The sequence below is a fragment of the Symsagittifera roscoffensis genome, chromosome 1, assembly GCF_963678635.1.
Source record: "Symsagittifera roscoffensis chromosome 1, txSymRosc1.1, whole genome shotgun sequence".
NCBI lineage: Eukaryota > Metazoa > Xenacoelomorpha > Acoela > Convolutidae > Symsagittifera > Symsagittifera roscoffensis.
This window is the reverse complement of record NC_087062.1, coordinates 93,476,276-93,497,252: the sequence shown is the minus strand read 5'-3', so window position 1 is coordinate 93,497,252 and position 20,977 is coordinate 93,476,276. Positions and strand designations below refer to the sequence as shown.

The 20,977-nt window shown below is 37.9% G+C and overlaps 2 protein-coding genes across 2 annotated transcripts in view; one reads left to right on the top strand and one right to left on the bottom strand.

Moving 5' to 3' along the window:
• The window catches only part of LOC134852815 (charged multivesicular body protein 4b-like), a 326,219-nt gene that overhangs the window by 205,008 nt on the left and 100,234 nt on the right, over nucleotides 1-20,977 (top strand). The window lies entirely within an intron of this gene.
• The window catches only part of LOC134840775 (uncharacterized), a 225,823-nt gene continuing 214,401 nt past the window's right edge, over nucleotides 9,556-20,977 (bottom strand). Inside the window, exons 3-5 of the mRNA XM_063856818.1 lie at nucleotides 14,928-15,178; nucleotides 10,078-10,294; nucleotides 9,556-9,612 (exon numbers count right to left, since the gene is read on the bottom strand). Coding sequence (XP_063712888.1) covers nucleotides 9,556-9,612; nucleotides 10,078-10,294; nucleotides 14,928-15,178 — 525 coding nt within the window. The remainder of the gene's footprint in view (nucleotides 9,613-10,077; nucleotides 10,295-14,927; nucleotides 15,179-20,977) is intronic.

The following is a 20,977-nucleotide window of genomic DNA, read 5'->3' as shown; positions in this document are numbered from 1 at the left end:
ATCAACAACAATTACCTATGAAACGCAGGCCCACAATGAAGGTTTTGAAAATTCCTTGCTCTCGTTGACCACCGAAAACTTTAAAACTTTTCCAATTATATTTTACCGGTTGTACTTACCTCGCTTCTATAATCATGGCATTATATCACCTTTTCATAATTTGTACCGATTCAAAATATCTAGGAAATTGCGCCCTTTTTTCAAAACAGTTTTAATTACATGGAGAAGCTCCCCTCGTTCTTGAATATTACGGAAGCCACGTTTGAGTTCTTTTTGTTCTTTTGGATTAAAACGGTGTTAATCTCTAGTCTAGTCTACTCTTGGGGTTTTAAGTTACAAAGATATTCAATGGTAGTGATATAAAACGTACGTTATTGAGTTGTTTCCAGTTTAAAAAGTCGAAAACCAACTCATACAAAAACCAACTTTAACAACGAGCTAACACGAACCAATGAGGACTAACATTGTGGAAGCGTGATATCGGTTATAACATAACAGCCAACAGACAGTTGTGGGCAAACAAAAAAAACGATTTTTTTCGGATTATTTTCCACCATTGAGTTTTACAGAACAATAAACATATCATCTTAAAACTCTTTCAATTTTTTGTGCATATTTTGACAAAATAAGTCCAATTTGGGAAAATTCGGTCAAAATATAATTTTTGTAATTCCGCTGGAAAAAGAAAAATTAATTTCCCCTCGGAGAGCGTAATATGCCTTCGATTTAGCATTACATTTGAAAAGCATTTCAAAACAAAATCAAATCTAAAACCCCGCTTAATTTGAGAATGAAAATCTTCCAGAACTTTTTCTTAAAAGAGTATGAACAAAGCCACACTGCCTAAATAAGCGAAACTTCACTTGTTCAAAAACACTTATAAATTTGGACCGCTTGAACAATTTATCGTAAATCACAAAAGGAAGGTACTTTATTAGCTTTCATTAAAATTTTTTAACAAAAGCTTCACACCAATCACTTAAGCCTGAGTTAGAAAAGAATTAAATCAAAATGAAAAGCATTATATCAAAAATTTCCACTAGCATTGTGGAAAAGAGCACGCCTCTTTCAATTTCCCAATTTTCTCGCAAAACATGTCGCCGTAAAATGAGTTTCACACTTATCTATTTCGCCATTTCAAAATGTTTGATTAACTGGAAAAGAACTGATCACAGACAGCTGAAGATTCTCATGCTGAGCCATCTTATTCCACGGGGAAATATAGCTGAGTTCATGCGCATTGCACACATAACACTGGATGATAACTCAACTCCACTTACGGTATTTTTGCTTCAGATACAAACATCAAACCGACAAAAACACGCTCAAATTTTCTTCTTCGATAAATTCAAATGTTGAGTTCAATTTCTCAGCAATTGCAAAACAGAAGTAGCAATTCTTAAACTCCCTCCGACGAAGAAATAATACAGGTTATAATACTATATGATGTTTAGACAGTGGAGGAAATAGCCCTGGAACATCCAGCGCCTTTCAACATGAACTGTGACCGAAGCAGCAGAGTGGTGCACAGAACAGGATTTCTAGAATCCATCAGTGGAAGCGCCAACATGGCACCCAACCGATACTTCCAACAGGGGATTCCCTCGGCTCTCAATCGGAGATCCACCACTTTTGGACAGCCTCTGCCCATTCAAGAGCAACCACTTCCGCCATTGACCAAATCGGAATCAGATCAAGCCACTTATTATTCTCCACCCTCGAATAATTAAAGAACCATCATACTACGAAAAAAATCAAGAAGAGCCGAAAACTCAACTCAACTCAATTTTGAATGAAGACTAATCGACACTCATATAAAAATGAAAAGCTTCATCCACAGATATTTCATAAATTCATGCTTATAACTGGTAAAGTCTCGGCCGCTGATCTAGGTTGCCTGATATCTTATATAATAGCCAGCCCGTATCCAATATAAAAACGCTTCGCGAAAACAGGTCGTTCTGATCAAGCTATTCAAGCATTGAACCTTCGAGCAATTTCAAGTAAGCCATATCATATCGTAAATCGGTTTGAGAAATTTCATAGAACGAAACGGTTTGCGAAAAAATGAAGTTTTCTAAGCAAGCTGTTCCAGCTATCAAATTTTGAAATTTTTCAAGTTATGTTATGCAGCGATACGGACGAAGAAATTCTTAGCGCAAAAATGTCCGCGAAAAATCAAAGTTTTCCTAAGCAAGCTGTTCAAGCTATGAAACTTTGAAATACTTCAATTTAGAAATACTAAAAATGAAATCAGGACAAAATTTTTTTTAGCTGAAATAAAAAAATTTCCTTCAAAAAGGCTAGTGAAAATTAAGGCCCAAAAAAGCAATCAAATTGATTGCGCGTTCACATGGCAAACAAAGGGCTATGAACATAGACAGCACACACTCGCATGTTAAGCAAACGAAATACCCACAGAGTAAAGTAAGCCAAGTAAAGTAGCAAATTACACACGAATTGCACAAAAACCGCTTGTTAAAACAAAAAATTGCAAAAACCGCTTGTTCAGATAACTCAAAAGAGGTTTTATATTAGAAAAACAGCCCATCTGACAATTGGAAAAATGTAAGAGAACAACAAAACCGAACAAAAAAATGTTGAAAACTTTCGAAAAAAAATTCAAAATTCAAGTCCATTTTTGAGACTAGAAGACATCCAAATTTTTAGTGACCTCGCCCTTTTGCTGTTCGATAGGAATTACCCTGATTTAACAAAGGAAACCAAGTGAACTTGAAATGAAATCAAATCTCAACACTCGAAAAATCAAATTTGATAGTTAACAAATTTTAACACTATTTACGGGAAATAAATCATCAAAACCTATATAACTGAAAATCACTTCGTTCTTTTACACTAAATTATGAAAATTCAAAACTATAGAGATTCGACCGCACACAAAAATCTATATCGAAAGTACGACCATAGCAAAATAACCGCGAAAAAAGCTGTTTATTTTGCAGCAAATGCGAGCTTAAAATCAAACTCGGTTAGTTAGCAAAACGACTTAACATCTTTGCATATTACAAAATCAAAAACGTAGTCAACCTGACTAAATTTTTTAGCTCGTCTCCTAATTTTGAGATTTGACTTTAGCTGCAGTTAAAAATCACACCAGAACAAGCGATTATGAACACTTACGATACTAAACAAACATATCAAATGACATGGAAGCCACTAAATCGAAAAACTTTCTAGGTTTATATCGAATGATAATCACTTTGAGGAAAACATGAAACAACCATCGCCGTGAACTCCGCATTTAAAATCATCTACCGAGCAACAAATGAGCCGATAATACTCGGATAGACGCCACCAGTTGTGCCGAAAACGAAACTGTTGTCAAGCAAACCTATTTTGAGCTATCAACTTTTCCAGCTCTTGAATTTAAAAAAATTAAACACTTGAATAGTTTCAGGGATAAATACTAACTAACATTCGACGAAATTTATCGCAAAAAAGCCCTAGTCGATCAATTCAACCTCAATTTGAAATATAGCCAACAGACAGTTGAAAAAGAGTCAAGGAACGCAAGGAAAAAAATTGACTTGTTTAGAAAAACAACTCAACCTTCGAAATTCAAACAAAAAATATATGGCCTCAAACCTCTTTCAATTTCAAGAGCAATTTAAAAATGGCACTTTTAAAATAAATTAAGCCAATTTGATAAAAATTTTATGGCTAGGAAAAACTTTTATTCCATTTACGAAATTAGAAATCGATTAAGTGTTTTCGCTCCATTCAGCTTTCATAATTGGAGAGGGCACTTTGCCTACTTTCTAGCAAATGGAACTTGAGTTGAACTCAAAATTCATAAATACCTAAGGGCATTCATAAGCTTAATTAAAAGCATTTTTGTTACCAGAGCCATTTAAAACCTGGCTGAAAAAAAAAACGAAAAAAAAAATCATCAAGACCTATATAAGAGTCCAAACTACGTTCATCGACTCTTAATAACTCAAAATTGAAGACGGTTCACAAAAAATGATTGAGCTTGTATAAAAGGGACGACACAATCTAATTAAGCCTAAGACAAGCATTCAAAAGCGGACGGATGAATTCTACGTCAGAAATTCACTTTTTACCAACACTATAAACTACATGGCACTGCTGATGTGCACCGTGTCAGAAAACTATGTTGAGCATATGTTGTAAATCTCGATATGGTTGAAGTACGAATAAATCCCTTTTGAAGCACATTTAAGTCTTTTAATGTTACTTCTACTATTATAACACAATACCTCACCAATGCAAACACCCCTCCTCCTCCAGACATGGCTAGTGATGATAATTTTACCTTGCAAACAATCCTGTAGGAGCAGTAGAGGAATGTACAAATAAGGTGCCAGGAGATCCCACCGCTGCCTCCCTCCGCTTGATAGCCTCTGAACACAGTGGACCAGACCTTCTTGATTGCAGCGAATGCATCCTCCAGCGAATCCACTTTCAGCTCGTCTATTCTTCTAGTCAAAATCAGGCAACCCGAATTCATCACAAAAAACAAGTGGAGATTATCTTGAATTAAAACTTCTACCATGTTTAAAAAATTCTAACACAAACGACCGATGCCAAGGCTACACTACCGTTCTGATTTGAATTATCCCAAAAAAAAACGAGTAGACCTTGAAATTTCAAACGCAGTTTTCTCAAATTGGTCTGACTTTGGAAAAAAGGATGACGACGGTGGTGAAAAGGTTACATCTCCGCCTCTTAATTAAAAGGTCGGATGATCGAGGCCCACCATGATTCGTGCTCGTTGCTTTAGGGTAAGGCAACATTAACCAGCCCAGAAAAATAGCCAAACTAATGTGCGTTCCTTTCCTAAGCAGCGGCGCCACTATTTAACAGGGGAGTGTATTTTGAAAACCTTGGGAGCAAAATGTTACCCCAAAAACAACCCAGCTAGAAACCGGTCATAAGCCCGGCGTGCCAGAAATGGTAATGGGGAGTGTTCCTGCGGAACAGGAAGGGCGACTACCACAGGGTCAAAAAGTAAATTACCCGATTAGCAAAAATAAAGTTAGAAACCAGAAAAGAACTGATCGTGAAAGGATGTCCGGAGACGCAATGTATAACCGGGGGACCTTAACCAGTTCCTTTGCCCGGAGACAATTTCGTGGAATAGCAGGGCCCACTGTACAGGACTGTAAATTTAAGATTGCGTACTGGAATTGCCGCAGCGCATGTCGGGAGGAGTTTCTTGATACCCTGACTGAAACCATGTTTAGAAGGAAAATCAGCCTAATCGCTTTAGATGAGAAGCAACTCCGAAGATCTGATACGAGGGAGTGTTGCGAAAGTTTCACACTCGCTCATAGCGGAGTGTATCAAAACGCGAAAAGGACTGAGCTATCCTTGTTGTAAGTTGGGAAATTCTTTTCGATATCCTGAAAACTAACACTTGTTAACTCTCCTAATTCGTATCAATTTATTATGATAATTCTCAATACTCTGACAGAATCACTTGATGCAGCATTCGAACTACGCACTCCCCAAAAACCAGCTATAATTGAGCCTTCTTTCTATTTTACAGTTTCATCTAATTAAAAAAATGTTAAAGCTTCGGCCCCCGAATTCTAAGTGAAGAACCATATTTTACAAATATTTGTTTTCCTGATAATTATAATCACAAAATTTCAATGGCTATAACTGCTGCTATGGAAGAACGTCAGTTGCGCCGTTTTCTGTAAAAAAAAAGATATCCAATAATATTGTTCTTTGGAAAAATAGATCCGAAAAGCTGCAAGAACAAAATAAGCTGCTAAACAAATAAGTCACCAATGCCTGTTTCCCGAAATGTCAACTTTTTGACAAATTTGGAAACTTCATCCGGTATTAAAGTGGAAAAGTGAATCAACAACAATTACCTATGAAACGCAGGCCCACAATGAAGGTTTTGAAAATTCCTTGCTCTCGTTGACCACCGAAAACTTTAAAACTTTTCCAATTATATTTTACCGGTTGTACTTACCTCGCTTCTATAATCATGGCATTATATCACCTTTTCATAATTTGTACCGATTCAAAATATCTAGGAAATTGCGCCCTTTTTTCAAAACAGTTATAATTACATGGAGAAGCTCCCCTCGTTCTTGAATATTACGGAAGCCACGTTTGAGTTCTTTTTGTTCTTTTGGATTAAAACGGTGTTAATCTCTAGTCTAGTCTACTCTTGGGGTTTTAAGTTACAAAGATATTCAATCGTAGTGATATAAAACGTACGTTATTGAGTTGTTTCCAGTTTAAAAAGTAGAAAACCACCTCATACAAAAACCAACTTTAACAACGAGCTAACACGAACCAATGAGGACTAACATTGTAGAAGCGTGATATCGGTTATAACATAATAGCCAACAGACAGTTGTGAGCACACAAAAAAAACGATTTTTTTCTGATTTTTTTTCCACAACTGAGTTTTACAGAACAATAAACATATCATCTAAAAACTGTTTCAATTTTTTGTGCCTATTTTGACAAAATAAATCCAATTTGGGAAAATTCGGTCAAAATATAATTTTTGTAATTCCGCTGGAAAAACAAAAATTAATATGCCTTCGATTTAGCATTACATTTGAAAAGCATTTCAAAACGAAATCAAATGTCAAACCCCGAATAATTTGAGAACGAAAATCTTCCAAAACTTTTTCTTAAAAGATTATGAACAAAGCCACACGGCCTAAATAAGCGAAACTTCACTTTTTCAAAAACACTTATAAATTTGGACCGCTTGAACAATTTATCGTAAATCACAAAAGGAAGGTACTTTATTAGCTTTCATTAAAAATTTTTAACAAAAGCTTCACACCAATCACTTAAGCCTGAGTTAGAAAAGAATTAAATCAAAATGAAAAGCATTATATCAAAAATTTCCACTAGCATTGTGGAAAAGAGCACGCCTCTTTCAATTTCCCAATTTTCTCGCAAAACATGTCGCCGTAAAATGAGTTTCACACTTATCTATTTCGCCATTTCAAAATGTTTGATTAACTGGAAAAGAACTGATCACAGACAGCTGAAGATTCTCATGCTGAGCCATCTTATTCCACGGGGAAATATAGCTGAGTTCATGCGCATTGCACACATAACACTGGATGATAACTCAACTCCACTTACGGTATTTTTGCTTCAGATACAAACATCAAACCGACAAAAACACGCTCAAATTTTCTTCTTCGATAAATTCAAATGTTGAGTTCAATTTCTCAGCAATTGCAAAACAGAAGTAGCAATTCTTAAACTCCCTCCGACGAAGAAATAATACAGGTTATAATACTATATGATGTTTAGACAGTGGAGGAAATAGCCCTGGAACATCCAGCGCCTTTCAACATGAACTGTGACCGAAGCAGCAGAGTGGTGCACAGAACAGGATTTCTAGAATCCATCAGTGGAAGCGCCAACATGGCACCCAACCGATACTTCCAACAGGGGATTCCCTCGGCTCTCAATCGGAGATCCACCACTTTTGGACAGCCTCTGCCCATTCAAGAGCAACCACTTCCGCCATTGACCAAATCGGAATCAGATCAAGCCACTTATTATTCTCCACCCTCGAATAATTAAAGAACCAACATACTACGAAAAAAATCAAGAAGAGCCGAAAACTCAACTCAACTCAATTTTGAATGAAGACTAATCGACACTCATATAAAAATGAAAAGCTTCATCCACAGATATTTCATAAATTCATGCTTATAACTGGTAAAGTCTCGGCCGCTGATCTAGGTTGCCTGATATCTTATATAATAGCCAGCCCGTATCCAATATAAAAACGCTTCGCGAAAACAGGTCGTTCTGATCAAGCTATTCAAGCATTGAACCTTCGAGCAATTTCAAGTAAGCCATATCATATCGTAAATCGGTTTGAGAAATTTCATAGAACGAAACGGTTTGCGAAAAAATGAAGTTTTCTAAGCAAGCTGTTCCAGCTATCAAATTTTGAAATTTTTCAAGTTATGTTATGCAGCGATACGGACGAAGAAATTCTTAGCGCAAAAATGTCCGCGAAAAATCAAAGTTTTCCTAAGCAAGCTGTTCCAGCTATGAAACTTTGAAATACTTCAATTTAGAAATACTAAAAATGAAATCAGGACAAAATTTTTTTTAGCTGAAATAAAAAAATTTCCTTCAAAAAGGCTAGTGAAAATTAAGGCCCAAAAAAGCAATCAAATTGATTGCGCGTTCACATGGCAAACAAAGGGCTATGAACATAGACAGCACACACTCGCATGTTAAGCAAACGAAATACCCACAGAGTAAAGTAAGCCAAGTAAAGTAGCAAATTACACACGAATTGCACAAAAACCGCTTGTTAAAACAAAAAATTGCAAAAACCGCTTGTTCAGATAACTCAAAAGAGGTTTTATATTAGAAAAACAGCCCATCTGACAATTGGAAAAATGTAAGAGAACAACAAAACCGAACAAAAAAATGTTGAAAACTTTCGAAAAAAAATTCAAAATTCAAGTCCATTTTTGAGACTAGAAGACATCCAAATTTTTAGTGACCTCGCCCTTTTGCTGTTCGATAGGAATTACCCTGATTTAACAAAGGAAACCAAGTGAACTTGAAATGAAATCAAATCTCAACACTCGAAAAATCAAATTTGATAGTTAACAAATTTTAACACTATTTACGGGAAATAAATCATCAAAACCTATATAACTGAAAATCACTTCGTTCTTTTACACTAAATTATGAAAATTCAAAACTATAGAGATTCGACCGCACACAAAAATCTATATCGAAAGTACGACCATAGCAAAATAACCGCGAAAAAAGCTGTTTATTTTGCAGCAAATGCGAGCTTAAAATCAAACTCGGTTAGTTAGCAAAACGACTTAACATATTTGCATATTACAAAATCAAAAACGTAGTCAACCTGACTAAATTTTTTAGCTCGTCTCCTAATTTTGAGATTTGACTTTAGCTGCAGTTAAAAATCACACCAGAACAAGCGATTATGAACACTTACGATACTAAACAAACATATCAAATGACATGGAAGCCACTAAATCGAAAAACTTTCTAGGTTTATATCGAATGATAATCACTTTGAGGAAAACATGAAACAACCATCGCCGTGAACTCCGCATTTAAAATCATCTACCGAGCAACAAATGAGCCGATAATACTCGGATAGACGCCACCAGTTGTGCCGAAAACGAAACTGTTGTCAAGCAAACCTATTTTGAGCTATCAACTTTTCCAGCTCTTGAATTTAAAAAAATTAAACATTTGAATAGTTTTAGGGATAAATACTAACTAACATTCGACGAAATTTATCGCAAAAAAGCCCTAGTCGATCAATTCAACCTCAATTTGAAATATAGCCAACAGACAGTTGAAAAAGAGTCAAGGAACGCAAGGAAAAAAATTGACTTGTTTAGAAAAACAACTCAACCTTCGAAATTCAAACAAAAAATATATGGCCTCAAACCTCTTTCAATTTCAAGAGCAATTTAAAAATGGCACTTTTAAAATAAATTCAGCCAATTTGATAAAAATTTTATGGCTAGGAAAAACTTTTATTCCATTTACGAAATTAGAAATCGATTAAGTGTTTTCGCTCCATTCAGCTTTCATAATTGGAGAGGGCACTTTGCCTACTTTCTAGCAAATGGAACTTGAGTTGAACTCAAAATTCATAAATACCTAAGGGCATTCATAAGCTTAATTAAAAGCATTTTTGTTACCAGAGCCATTTAAAACCTGGCTGAAAAAAAAACGAAAAAAAAAATCATCGAGACCTATATAAGAGTCCAAACTACGTTCATCGACTCTTAATAACTCAAAATTGAAGACGGTTCACAAAAAATGATTGAGCTTGTATAAAAGGGACGACACAATCTAATTAAGCCTAAGACAAGCATTCAAAAGCGGACGGATGAATTCTACGTCAGAAATTCACTTTTTACCAACACTATAAACTACATGGCACTGCTGATGTGCACCGTGTCAGAAAACTATGTTGAGCATATGTTGTAATCTCGATATGGTTGAAGTACGAATAAATCCCTTTTGAAGCACATTTAAGTCTTTTAATGTTACTTCTACTATTATAACACAATACCTCACCAATGCAAACACCCCTCCTCCTCCAGACATGGCTAGTGATGATAATTTTACCTTGCAAACAATCCTGTAGGAGCAGTAGAGGAATGTACAAATAAGGTGCCAGGAGATCCCACCGCTGCCTCCCTCCGCTTGATAGCCTCTGAACACAGTGGACCAGACCTTCTTGATTGCAGCGAATGCATCCTCCAGCGAATCCACTTTCAGCTCGTCTATTCTTCTAGTCAAAACCAGGCAACCCGAATTCATCACAAAAAACAAGTGGAGATTATCTTGAATTAAAACTTCTACCATGTTTAAAAAATTCTAACACAAACGACCGATGCCAAGGCTACACTACCGTTCTGATTTGAATTATCCCAAAAAAAAAACGAGTAGACCTTGAAATTTCAAACGCAGTTTTCTCAAATTGGTCTGACTTTGGAAAAAAGGATGACGACGGTGGTGAAAAGGTTACATCTCCGCCTCTTAATTAAAAGGTCGGATGATCGAGGCCCACCATGATTCGTGCTCGTTGCTTTAGGGTAAGGCAACATTAACCAGCCCAGAAAAATAGCCAAACTAATGTGCGTTCCTTTCCTAAGCAGCGGCGCCACTATTTAACAGGGGAGTGTATTTTGAAAACCTTGGGAGCAAAATGTTACCCCAAAAACAACCCAGCTAGAAACCGGTCATAAGCCCGGCGTGCCAGAAATGGTAATGGGGAGTGTTCCTGCGGAACAGGAAGGGCGACTACCACAGGGTCAAAAAGTAAATTACCCGATTAGCAAAAATAAAGTTAGAAACCAGAAAAGAACTGATCGTGAAAGGATGTCCGGAGACGCAATGTATAACCGGGGGACCTTAACCAGTTCCTTTGCCCGGAGACAATTTCGTGGAATAGCAGGGCCCACTGTACAGGACTGTAAATTTAAGATTGCGTACTGGAATTGCCGCAGCGCATGTCGGGAGGAGTTTCTTGATACCCTGACTGAAACCATGTTTAGAAGGAAAATCAGCCTAATCGCTTTAGATGAGAAGCAACTCCGAAGATCTGATACGAGGGAGTGTTGCGAAAGTTTCACACTCGCTCATAGCGGAGTGTATCAAAACGCGAAAAGGACTGAGAAAGGCGTAGGATTATTATATGACTCATATGTCAGATGTTTCAAGTTTAAAGCGTATTCTCCAAGAAACTGTGTGGGATGGTTCGAAATCTGCGGTGCAAAGTTGAAAATATTTTCGACTTATGCACCAATCGAAAATGCGGATGAGAACGTGTACGCCGAGTACTTAGAAGAGCTTTCTTTAACTCTGTCAGAAAAGGTCGATCTCAAAAACGACTTCTCGCTTATTATGCTTGATGACTTTGATGCAGCTATAGGCAGGGAGACTAGCGCACTCATGCCAAAAATCGTTGGATTTCACACCACTGGTGATGAAGCTAGTCGGAATGGAATGCTGCTGAGCGAATGGTGCCTAGAAAAACTTTTGAGAATTGAAAACACCTTTTTCCGAAAACCAGCCTGAAGAGCTTGTACGTGGAGGCATCTACGAACTAGAGAACTGTCAATGAAAGACTACTCCATCATTAGCGCAGGCAGGGGAAAGACATCCCTGTCGATCGATGAAACCAGAAACTCCTGGGGCGACAGCTATCACTCAGACCGAGCTATGCTGATAGTGGTCGGAAGGGCATCTGTAATGAGCGAAAGGGCAAAAGTTAGAAAAGCAAAGGCGAAAACCGAATCAATCAGAAGGAAAATTGAGAGGATTCTTGATAGTGCGAGAGAACTGGCAAATCTCAGGGAGAGATTGAGTGAAGAGTTATCTTCACTAGCAAAACCAGAAGACCTCCAATCATCTGCAACGGCTGATCAAAGAACAGTCGATCGAGCAAAGCTTTCCGCTTAAATCAGGATGTTGGGCTGCTCACCTAACGAGTGCGAAGAAAGAAAATATCTCCGAAAGAAAGAAGATCTACCGTAAGTTTCAAGTAAAGAGGAACCCGGACCTGAAAAGTAGGCTCATGGCGCTCAATCGGGAGGTAAAACTCATTACGAAAGAGTGCAAGGACCGGGCGGTTGAGGTGGATCGTCATCGTTTTGAAGATATGTTGACTGAAAAATCTGTGAGAGAGGCGAACCGAAAGCTGAAAGTGACACTCAGAACTGAGCGCATCACCTGGCTTGACAGAGCCAGGAAATCAATCGGGCCAAGCAACATGCATTATCAAGAATTCTTCAAAGAGAGAAAAGTCATTGATGTCAACCTCAAAGGTCAGATACTAGGGAAGACATCAAACGAGACGCTCAATCCTCCTACACGAGCAGAAACGAAACTTGCGATTAAATCAATGTCGTCGGGCAAAATGCCGGGGCAAAGTGGAATCACAGCAGATCTACTGAAGTCACTGCAAGATCAAGTGGTTCCTGTAATCAATGCAAGCTTCAATAACTTTTGGGAAGGAGCATCAGATACCCCGAAAGCGTTTAAGGACACAATGGTTATGAGTCTGTTCAAGAATGGCGAAAAGACTTCACCCTCTAACTACGGATCAATTTTTCTACTAGACATTGAAGGAAAAGTACTTCGCAAAATACTGAAAAATCCACTCGAAAGAAGCACGGATCGAACACTTGATGACCTGCAATTCGGTTTTAGAGCTGGCAGGAGCACGTTCGAAGCGATATGGACCGTAAGAAGAATTAAAAGAGCACGTTACTCGAAGAGCGCGTGACTCGCTAATACTTATCTTCATTGATTTGGATAAAGCTTTTAATTCAGTGGACAGGACAGCACTGTTCAATGTCCTTAAAAATCTGCGTGTTGGAAATCCCCTCAAAAGATAAATTTGGGATCTTCATGATGAGGCAGAAAGGGAGATTGACAAACAGAATAAGTTTGTCTTAGGAAGAGGAGTGCGACAAGGGTGCGTAGTGGGCCCCACACTCTTCAATTAGGTGTTTGATGACTTGTGCAAGAAAACGCTCAAGTAGAGTTCGGATTTGAATCACCTTGCATACGCGGACGATGTAGTTTTGATCTCCGAATCAGCCGTAGAGGCCCAAGAAAGACCGGATGGTTTTAATCGGGAAGTCCAAAGAGCAGGGATGGAGATATCACTCACGAAGACTGAAGTAATTGTGGTCAATAGTGATGGCCCGAGTGATATCATCCTTAATGGTGCTAAGATAAAAGAGGTGAGATCTTTTATCTAGCTAGGAAGCGCTTTAAATGTTGAAGGAGAGATCAGTAAAGCAGTTTCCAACAACTGCACAAAAGCACGGACCGCACTAGTATAAATGAGACCAGCACTAACAAGTGGCTCATCGAGAATAAGAACGAAAGTAAAGTTAGTAGAGACCTTTATCAAACCCACTCTACTGTATGGTCTTGAGACAGCTGTAATTAGAAAAGTCGATTTTGAAAAATTAAACGCTGTGCTCAACAAAACCAGAAGAATGATCCTGAAGCTGGACAGCAAGAGAACCTGCACAAACGTCGAAAATGCAGAAAAAGTACCGTTTTAAAGAGTATAGAAGTTGAGTTAGCGGTACAATGGGCAAATCTTTGGGCCTCAATTGTGAAGCTCAAAGTAGATGCTGTCAACTCTCAAGCTGTGAAAAGCAAGGTGTACGCGAAGGATTGGCTGCTATCCTTCGACTTAGACCTAGAAAGGCTTTGGATTATCAGGAAAGACGAGTGGATGAAAAATCCGAAACCACTGAAGTATAACAACGAGGTCGACCAAAGGATGGTCGGCTCACGCCCTCAAACTGTACCCTGTGAAGCGGGGAGTTGCTCATGAAATTTTGCTGAGAGAAAAGAAATGCCAAGGCATCTGAGAAGGGACCATGATGCACTGGAAGAAAAAGACAATCTCCAGATGACCCCCTTCACCGCAATAACCCCGAAAGATGTCCAGCTGCAGGGCGTAAGAAGCAGTACAGACACTTGGATGGTTGAAGAGTCATGTTTCCCGGGCTCATCCGCAGTGCACCTTAACCACAAGCACTGATGTTGTTAAAAAGATGACGGTGGGGATCTAATTGAAGGTCAGACTCACCGAATCGATCAAGACTGACCAGATCAAGAAAGAGAAACCAAATGAGATCAAGGAGAAAGAGAAACCGAACGAGATCAAGAGATCAGATAGTACCTGCAAGTGCGCCGGGCATCTATCAGTGTCCAAACGCTCGAGGAAGTACACGGTGTTGAAGAGTGTACAGAATCACTGTCTACAGAAACAAGCCTGGTCGTACAGCCGTCAGCAGCCTGTACGTGAAAGAGAGACTGGAAGCTCTCAAGCCCGATATACTTCCACCCGAGATCGCCCCTAATCGGGGGTCTAACTTTCTTTTATGCCAACTCCTCAAAGGTCTGTAGGCTAAATACCTGTCGATTGGAGTAGCTTAGTACTCTATCAAAGGGAGGGGCACCCCAAAACAGGCCATTTTGACTTTTTGTGGTCGATCAATTATAGCGCTCAAGCTACTCAGTCAATTTTTCACAAATTGACAGAAAACTATATCAAAGAAGCCTCTTATATAGCCCAATAATGTTCAGGAAGGATATAATCTAAGTTTTGTATTACAAAATTTATATTCGTGTGATCGCCAAAAATGGTAATTTTACTAAAAAGATAACAAATTTTTGGAGGCTCCTTTTGAGATAGTGTTGCCAGCAACTGACCCGTCAGTTTTGGCGTAACTTTTGATTGACTACTCAAAGCCAAAAATGACTTTAAATGGCAAAATTTTGGGCCCGAAGTTTGCAAAAAAAACTGCAAAATAATTCTACTGAAACTCTCTAAACAAGTTTTGGCTTCATCTTTTTTTGAGCCCAATTTTGTTTTTGTAATTAATGCAAACCTGTTCAACTGGTTGTCGTCTTCGAGAGAGTCTGACACCTTCATCAGAAACCCAGTCACTCTCTGAACATCCACAGACACATTCAATGTGACGACCTCGTTGTCGAGAAGTTCCAACAGCAGAGTCCTAGTTGCCAGAGAAGAGAGGTTATCATCGTCCTCTGGCGACGCATTGTCTGAGTAGGAGAACCTGCTTTTCTGTCTGCGTCTGGTCAGTTTGGAGGCGTGGTACAAGTAGCAGATATGCTTTGTCTAAATATAAATAATACCGACGATATTTTTTTCATTAAAAAATATATTCATCGATCATCGACATTAATTTCAGCTACAGATTATCTGCAAAAAAGTCCAAGCTGAGCTTTGAACTACCTGGGCTATGGAGTTAAACATAGCCAACAGACAGTTGGAAAAGTGTAGAAGAAAAAGGAAACCGAAAAAACGTTGATTGAAAACTGATTCGAGAAAAATATATCACGTTGAAGCTCTTTGAATTACATATACTGTTTATGATTAGTACTTTCTTCGTAAAGGCAGCCCATTTAGAGAAAACCGGATTAATATGTTATTAATATATATTCCCGTAGGATTTCAGAAAACTACAGCCCATTTTTAAAATTCACACTTGCTGTTCTATTGTGGCGTTTGTCTTCCTTTTAACAAAGGAAATGAAGTGAACTTAACCGGAAACCAAAAATCGGTCCGCTAAAAATCAACTTGAAAAAAATAATTGCGACCTATATAAATGAAAATCACTTCGTTCTTTTACACTTAAACGCTAGGGAACACAAACATCTAAACCAGCTACACTCAATTAGGGCCTCTTTTTAAAACAAAGAAATTGAGCTTTAACAATTTACATCCAGTGAAAATTTGACACACAGAGACGAAGCTGAGCTTCGCACCACTTGCAATACATTTATGAATGACTATGAAAATCAAACAGAAAAAATTCAAAAAATCGTTTTCGTCAATAAACATTGCACCATAAGCCCAAAACATCCGAAACAAACTTTCCTGCACCAATAAAAACTCTACAAAGAGCATTGGGAATGCTATACAGAAGCCAAGTTTTCAAAGAAGTCCTCTCTGCGGAACTAAGCAGACAAAAATAAGCAGAGACACAATAATCTAAATTAGCCAAAACTTTCTATTTGCAAAAAAAAACAGGTTTCAACTGGAATTGAACTACCGAGCTTTGTCGTCTCAAGTATGGGAATTACAGCAAGCTGGAATAAAGCTGAAACAACAAGCTACGGAAACTAAACAGACGGACGAATCCGAAAAAGCACAAAATTCTAGTTTGCAAAAAAGTCCCCGACCGCAGAGGCGGATTTAGGGGGTGGGGGGGGGGGGGGGGGGGCGGACGCCCTGTTTCCTCAGGGATTCGACCCCCTGCCGACCCAAAAGGTCCCCCCTTTGGTACTTTTTAAGAAATCCATTTTTGGCCTACCGACCCTAAAATTTTTCCAAGGGCGCCTTAGGCGCCAATATTAACTATTTTTAAGGGGGAGCGCGCGCCAAAAAACCGCGATTTTTTTTTCAAAATTTTTCAAAAAGTGCCCAAAAACGGCTTTTTTGACTGTTTTTCAAAAATTTGCCTGCGGAGCTGAAAATTTTGCCAAAATAGGGGCAAAACAATGCTTTGGGAGAGCTCGAAAAATCAATTTGGTCGACCTAAAAAAAAAAGGCCGTCAAAATTTTCGAAAATTTTTTGAAAATCCGCTCCCCCCTCGAGAAAATCCTAGATCCGCCCCTGCCCGGCCGGATTCGAACTGCAAATCTTTGCCGTCGCAAGCAGTCATTTTACTTCTACGCTGCATGGTTGATTGGATTTGAATTTATAATTACCAAGCGGTAACAAAGCCGAAAAAACCTGAGCAGAAACCCTTCATGCCGAAAAAGTTTTAAAAAATTCTTAACCTATAAAAAATGTTAAGTCGCTTTTCCTCTCAGAGCACACGCACGCGTACAAGAAGTTTTTTCGGACGTAACGATGCAATAAGAGGCCACTAATTCAATATTAATTAGACCGATAAAGATGACGAACTTTTTTTTAAATAAAAATTTAACAAATCGAGCTGGTAAAATTACAACCGTGAAAAGCAAATTTCGATTCGGCCGGATTTATAAAATACTTTTGACAACTGCAGTGAAAATTGCTTGTAGTTAAAACAAACGATTCTTAGATGTGTCAACTAAGACGACAAAACATAAGCAGACAAATAATAAGCCGAAATTTCTTTGTACCGAAACATTTACCGTTTGAAAAAAAACCACTGGTCCAGGTCAGATTCGAATCCAGGACCTTTGCCGTCCCAGGCGTATTCGTTACTACCAGGCACCAACAAGAGTCCAATGTGTCTTGAGAACAAAGTTGTTTACGGGAAAAAAATTTAGCTCCCGATTACAATGCCCTCGCTTTGGGTAATTACTTATTCGTATTTTTATATCGAAACTGTTTACAAAGTTTATGTTACTCTGCACTATTTAGTTGTCAGGACCCCCATAACGCGAATCGACTTCATAGAAACCACGCCTTAGAAAATGGACCCCTCCAAATATGGGGGTCTGAATGGACCTTAACGGAATTCTTATACCATAAAACTTATGGTTCCATGACATTCTACCCTATTTCAATCTACCCTGTGCTAATTTACCCTATACTATTCTATCCTACATACCAATCTACCCTATACAAATCTACCCCATACCATTCTAACCTATAATTAAAGCAATTGAAACTTAGATGTAGGTGCGCTCGGGTAATTGCTGTCGTTTTGCATTTATGGGACCCCATCTTGAACACTTCCAGTGAATGTTTCCATTCTTTGTTTACTGTTTTTCGTAAACTCCTGGCCACCGATTACAAGCGTTCTCCGATTCTGTTGAGATAGACCCCAAGAAATTTGACTCATTTTAGTAAATGTTATTCCAAGGAAAATTGATATAATGATGTAGTTAATTGAGACAACCTGTTAATTGAGACAAAATTCAGATTTTGAGTCTTAAATTGCGATTTAGTCCTTAGAACAATATCCTTGAGTGAAAGACTCAAATTGAGTCCAAAAATTTGGACTCAAATCAATTAGCACGTGCTGTTATCTTTCCGATTCTAATTAGGACTTTGAAAGATTACATTAATTACGCGCCAAATCGACACAGGTTAAACTGGTATATAGGGCAGATTAGTATAGGTTACATTAGTATAGGGTAGATTGGTATAGGGTAGATTGGTATGTAGGGTATAATGGCATAGGGTGGAATGGTATAGGGTAGTTTGGAATAGGGTAGATTGCCCTGCCACCAAAATTTATACCCAGTGATTTCGGAAATATCCCACTCCATGAGCACCACTTGAGAGCTCCAAATAGAAAAACTGTTTTTTGAACGCAAAAAATTTCGTCTGTATCGAATAACTTAAATGCTATGACCTTTCTCAATGTTCTAGCAAACTTTCAGACCCACAGTAATTTTCAAACGCCTGCGAAATACATGCAGCTGAGTTACTAAATATTGATTATAAGATATCTTGCAAGACTGAAATCAGAAAATTTTTCTTTTCAAAAAACCGGTTTACAAGGCAGGAACAGCAAACCTCTATCTCATGAAAATACCAAATCTGAAAATCAAAAAACATCTCAAGCTTTGTGAGTTCAAGACTCGGATATGATACGCGATAGCTAATCCAGGTTTTTATGTCATTCTTTTTATATCCAAAAACCAATCTACGGCTCATAATAATTGTGATTTAAACGTTTTAAATTGACGTTTTCCTTGAATCTGTTTTAACAAGAAGAATATACACAAGAAAAATAGGGTTTAATTATGTGAATCATTATGTTTAATTATGTGAATCATTGGGTGTCCCACTCTTTAACCCTACGATATATAACCCCTCTGTTTACACCCCCTATATTATAACACCGTAACATGATAACCCCACAACAATTTAACCCCTTTTAATGACGATAATTTATTTCAAATTAAGTCCGTTTTATAAGTACAGGAGTAGTCCAATTAAGCTTACTAAATGAGGCCTGAAAAGCTAGTCTTAATTCACTTGATGCCTCTAGCTTCTCAAGAGTAATTGCATTTCGATTAGTTGGAGAAATAATCCCTCACTCACGCGCTTGAAACAGAGAACCTACATGGTGCTAATTGAAGGCAACAAAAGACGTTTGTGAGTTTTAAAAAAATCATACTGCCTATTTCTTTGACCATTGTTATACCACTCTATCAGATCAGATATAATGTTTGAAGCGTCATTCCATTTTACTTTATCTTCGAAAGACAAACAAATGCTAGTGGTATCAGGCCACGAGTATTACCTTAAACGCAAAAACAAGACAACAACAAATTGTATCGGCTCAAAGTACCAAACCCATAAATGCCGCTCTTTACAGACAACATTACCACTCAACTAGCCCTACCATCCACAGAAAATTTAGTTCGCACCGCGCAACGAGCGCGCAAGCAACGAGAAGAAGTCTTACCAGTCTCCCCAGCAACCAGAAGTTTCGGAATACCCGAACTTTTCAAAAATTTTATAAGATTTGACAGTGGGCAAAATGATCACGAAAGGATTATTTTATTCGGCGACCCTGAAATGCTACATGTGCTTGAAACATCTAACTTTTGGTTGGCTGATGGAACTTTTAAAGTCACCCCGAAAATGTTTTATCAACTTTACTCCATACACGTTAGTCTTTCAGGAATAGCCCCTGCTTGCATATATGCGTTCCTGCCAAATAAAACAGAAAAAACTTACCACCGTTTCTTAGAAGCCCTAAAAATACTAGCCCTGATAGTAGACCTGAAAAAATTGAACTGGATTTTGAGCAGGCCGCTATTCAAGCGTTTCAGAAAAATTTTCCCGAGACCAAGCTGTCGGGACGTTTCTTCCATATTTCACAAAGTTTTATGAGAAAAACCGCGGAGCTCGGATTGAAAAAGGATTACGAAACAAACCACGAGTTCGCTTTAGCACTCAAAATGTTACCCGCACTGGCTTTTGAAAAAGAAGAAGAAATAGGAAATTCATACGAAATAAATATTTGATACATCAAGTGAACAAATTCATGCTTTGCAATTAAACACGATAGAAGTGAATATGACAATCGAATTGTCGGCTGTTTTACGATAAATTCAATTTTGCTCTTATGAAAGCGAAGCGGAGCTTCGTACCGTTTACCATACAAAAATTGATGCCAGTGCTCAGTTGTGACAAAACTGACAGTAAAAAACCCGAGCTGATTCACATTTTCACGAAAATTTCAGGAGTAGGCACAATCTTGCCGTTCTATAGCGCTTTTTTAAATTATAAAAGCTCATTCACCAACTCAAACCAGTCAAAGAAACCATTTTAGGAGTTTTTGTAATTCAGTTAACATCATAAATTCAAAAGTATTAGGTCATGGCCATTGAATGCTTGTTTGTGACTAATAGGAGAATGAACAGAACGAATGATCCCAAAACTGTATTGAAAAAAAACAACATTTCAAAACGAGTTTCAATTTAAAGTTTCTAAAAACTTAAAAACTCAAAAGTTTTCAATTCCCTCCTCAAAACACTTACAAAAAAATTGATTGGTCCTCAAACCTCTCAAAAAGACGTCTGAGCCGATATCTTAAAAGCGAAACTTTTTAAGCTGAATAAGCAGAAAAAAAAAAGAAAAACAAAAAAACTGATATACTGAAAGCGGAGTACTTGCAGCCAACAAAAAATATATTCAAATAGAACGGGCATTTAAAATGCAGAAACGCTCGAAAATTGTCTGTTCTCCAAATTTCTGTTCGTTGACGAAAGCAGACATGACCAAAACTTCAGTCATCCTGTAAACAAAATTATTTACGGTAAAAAAACTAATACTGAATTGCAATGCCCTTGCTTATCGCAAGGTTAATCAAGACCCATATAAAGGAAATCACTTGGTTCTTTAACACTTAAATCACCAAGACCTATATAAGAGTCTTCACTACGTTCCTCGTCTCTTAATAAAACAAGCTATCAAATGATTCAAGCTGTTTACCTAAAAAAGTCGTTACTCCGACT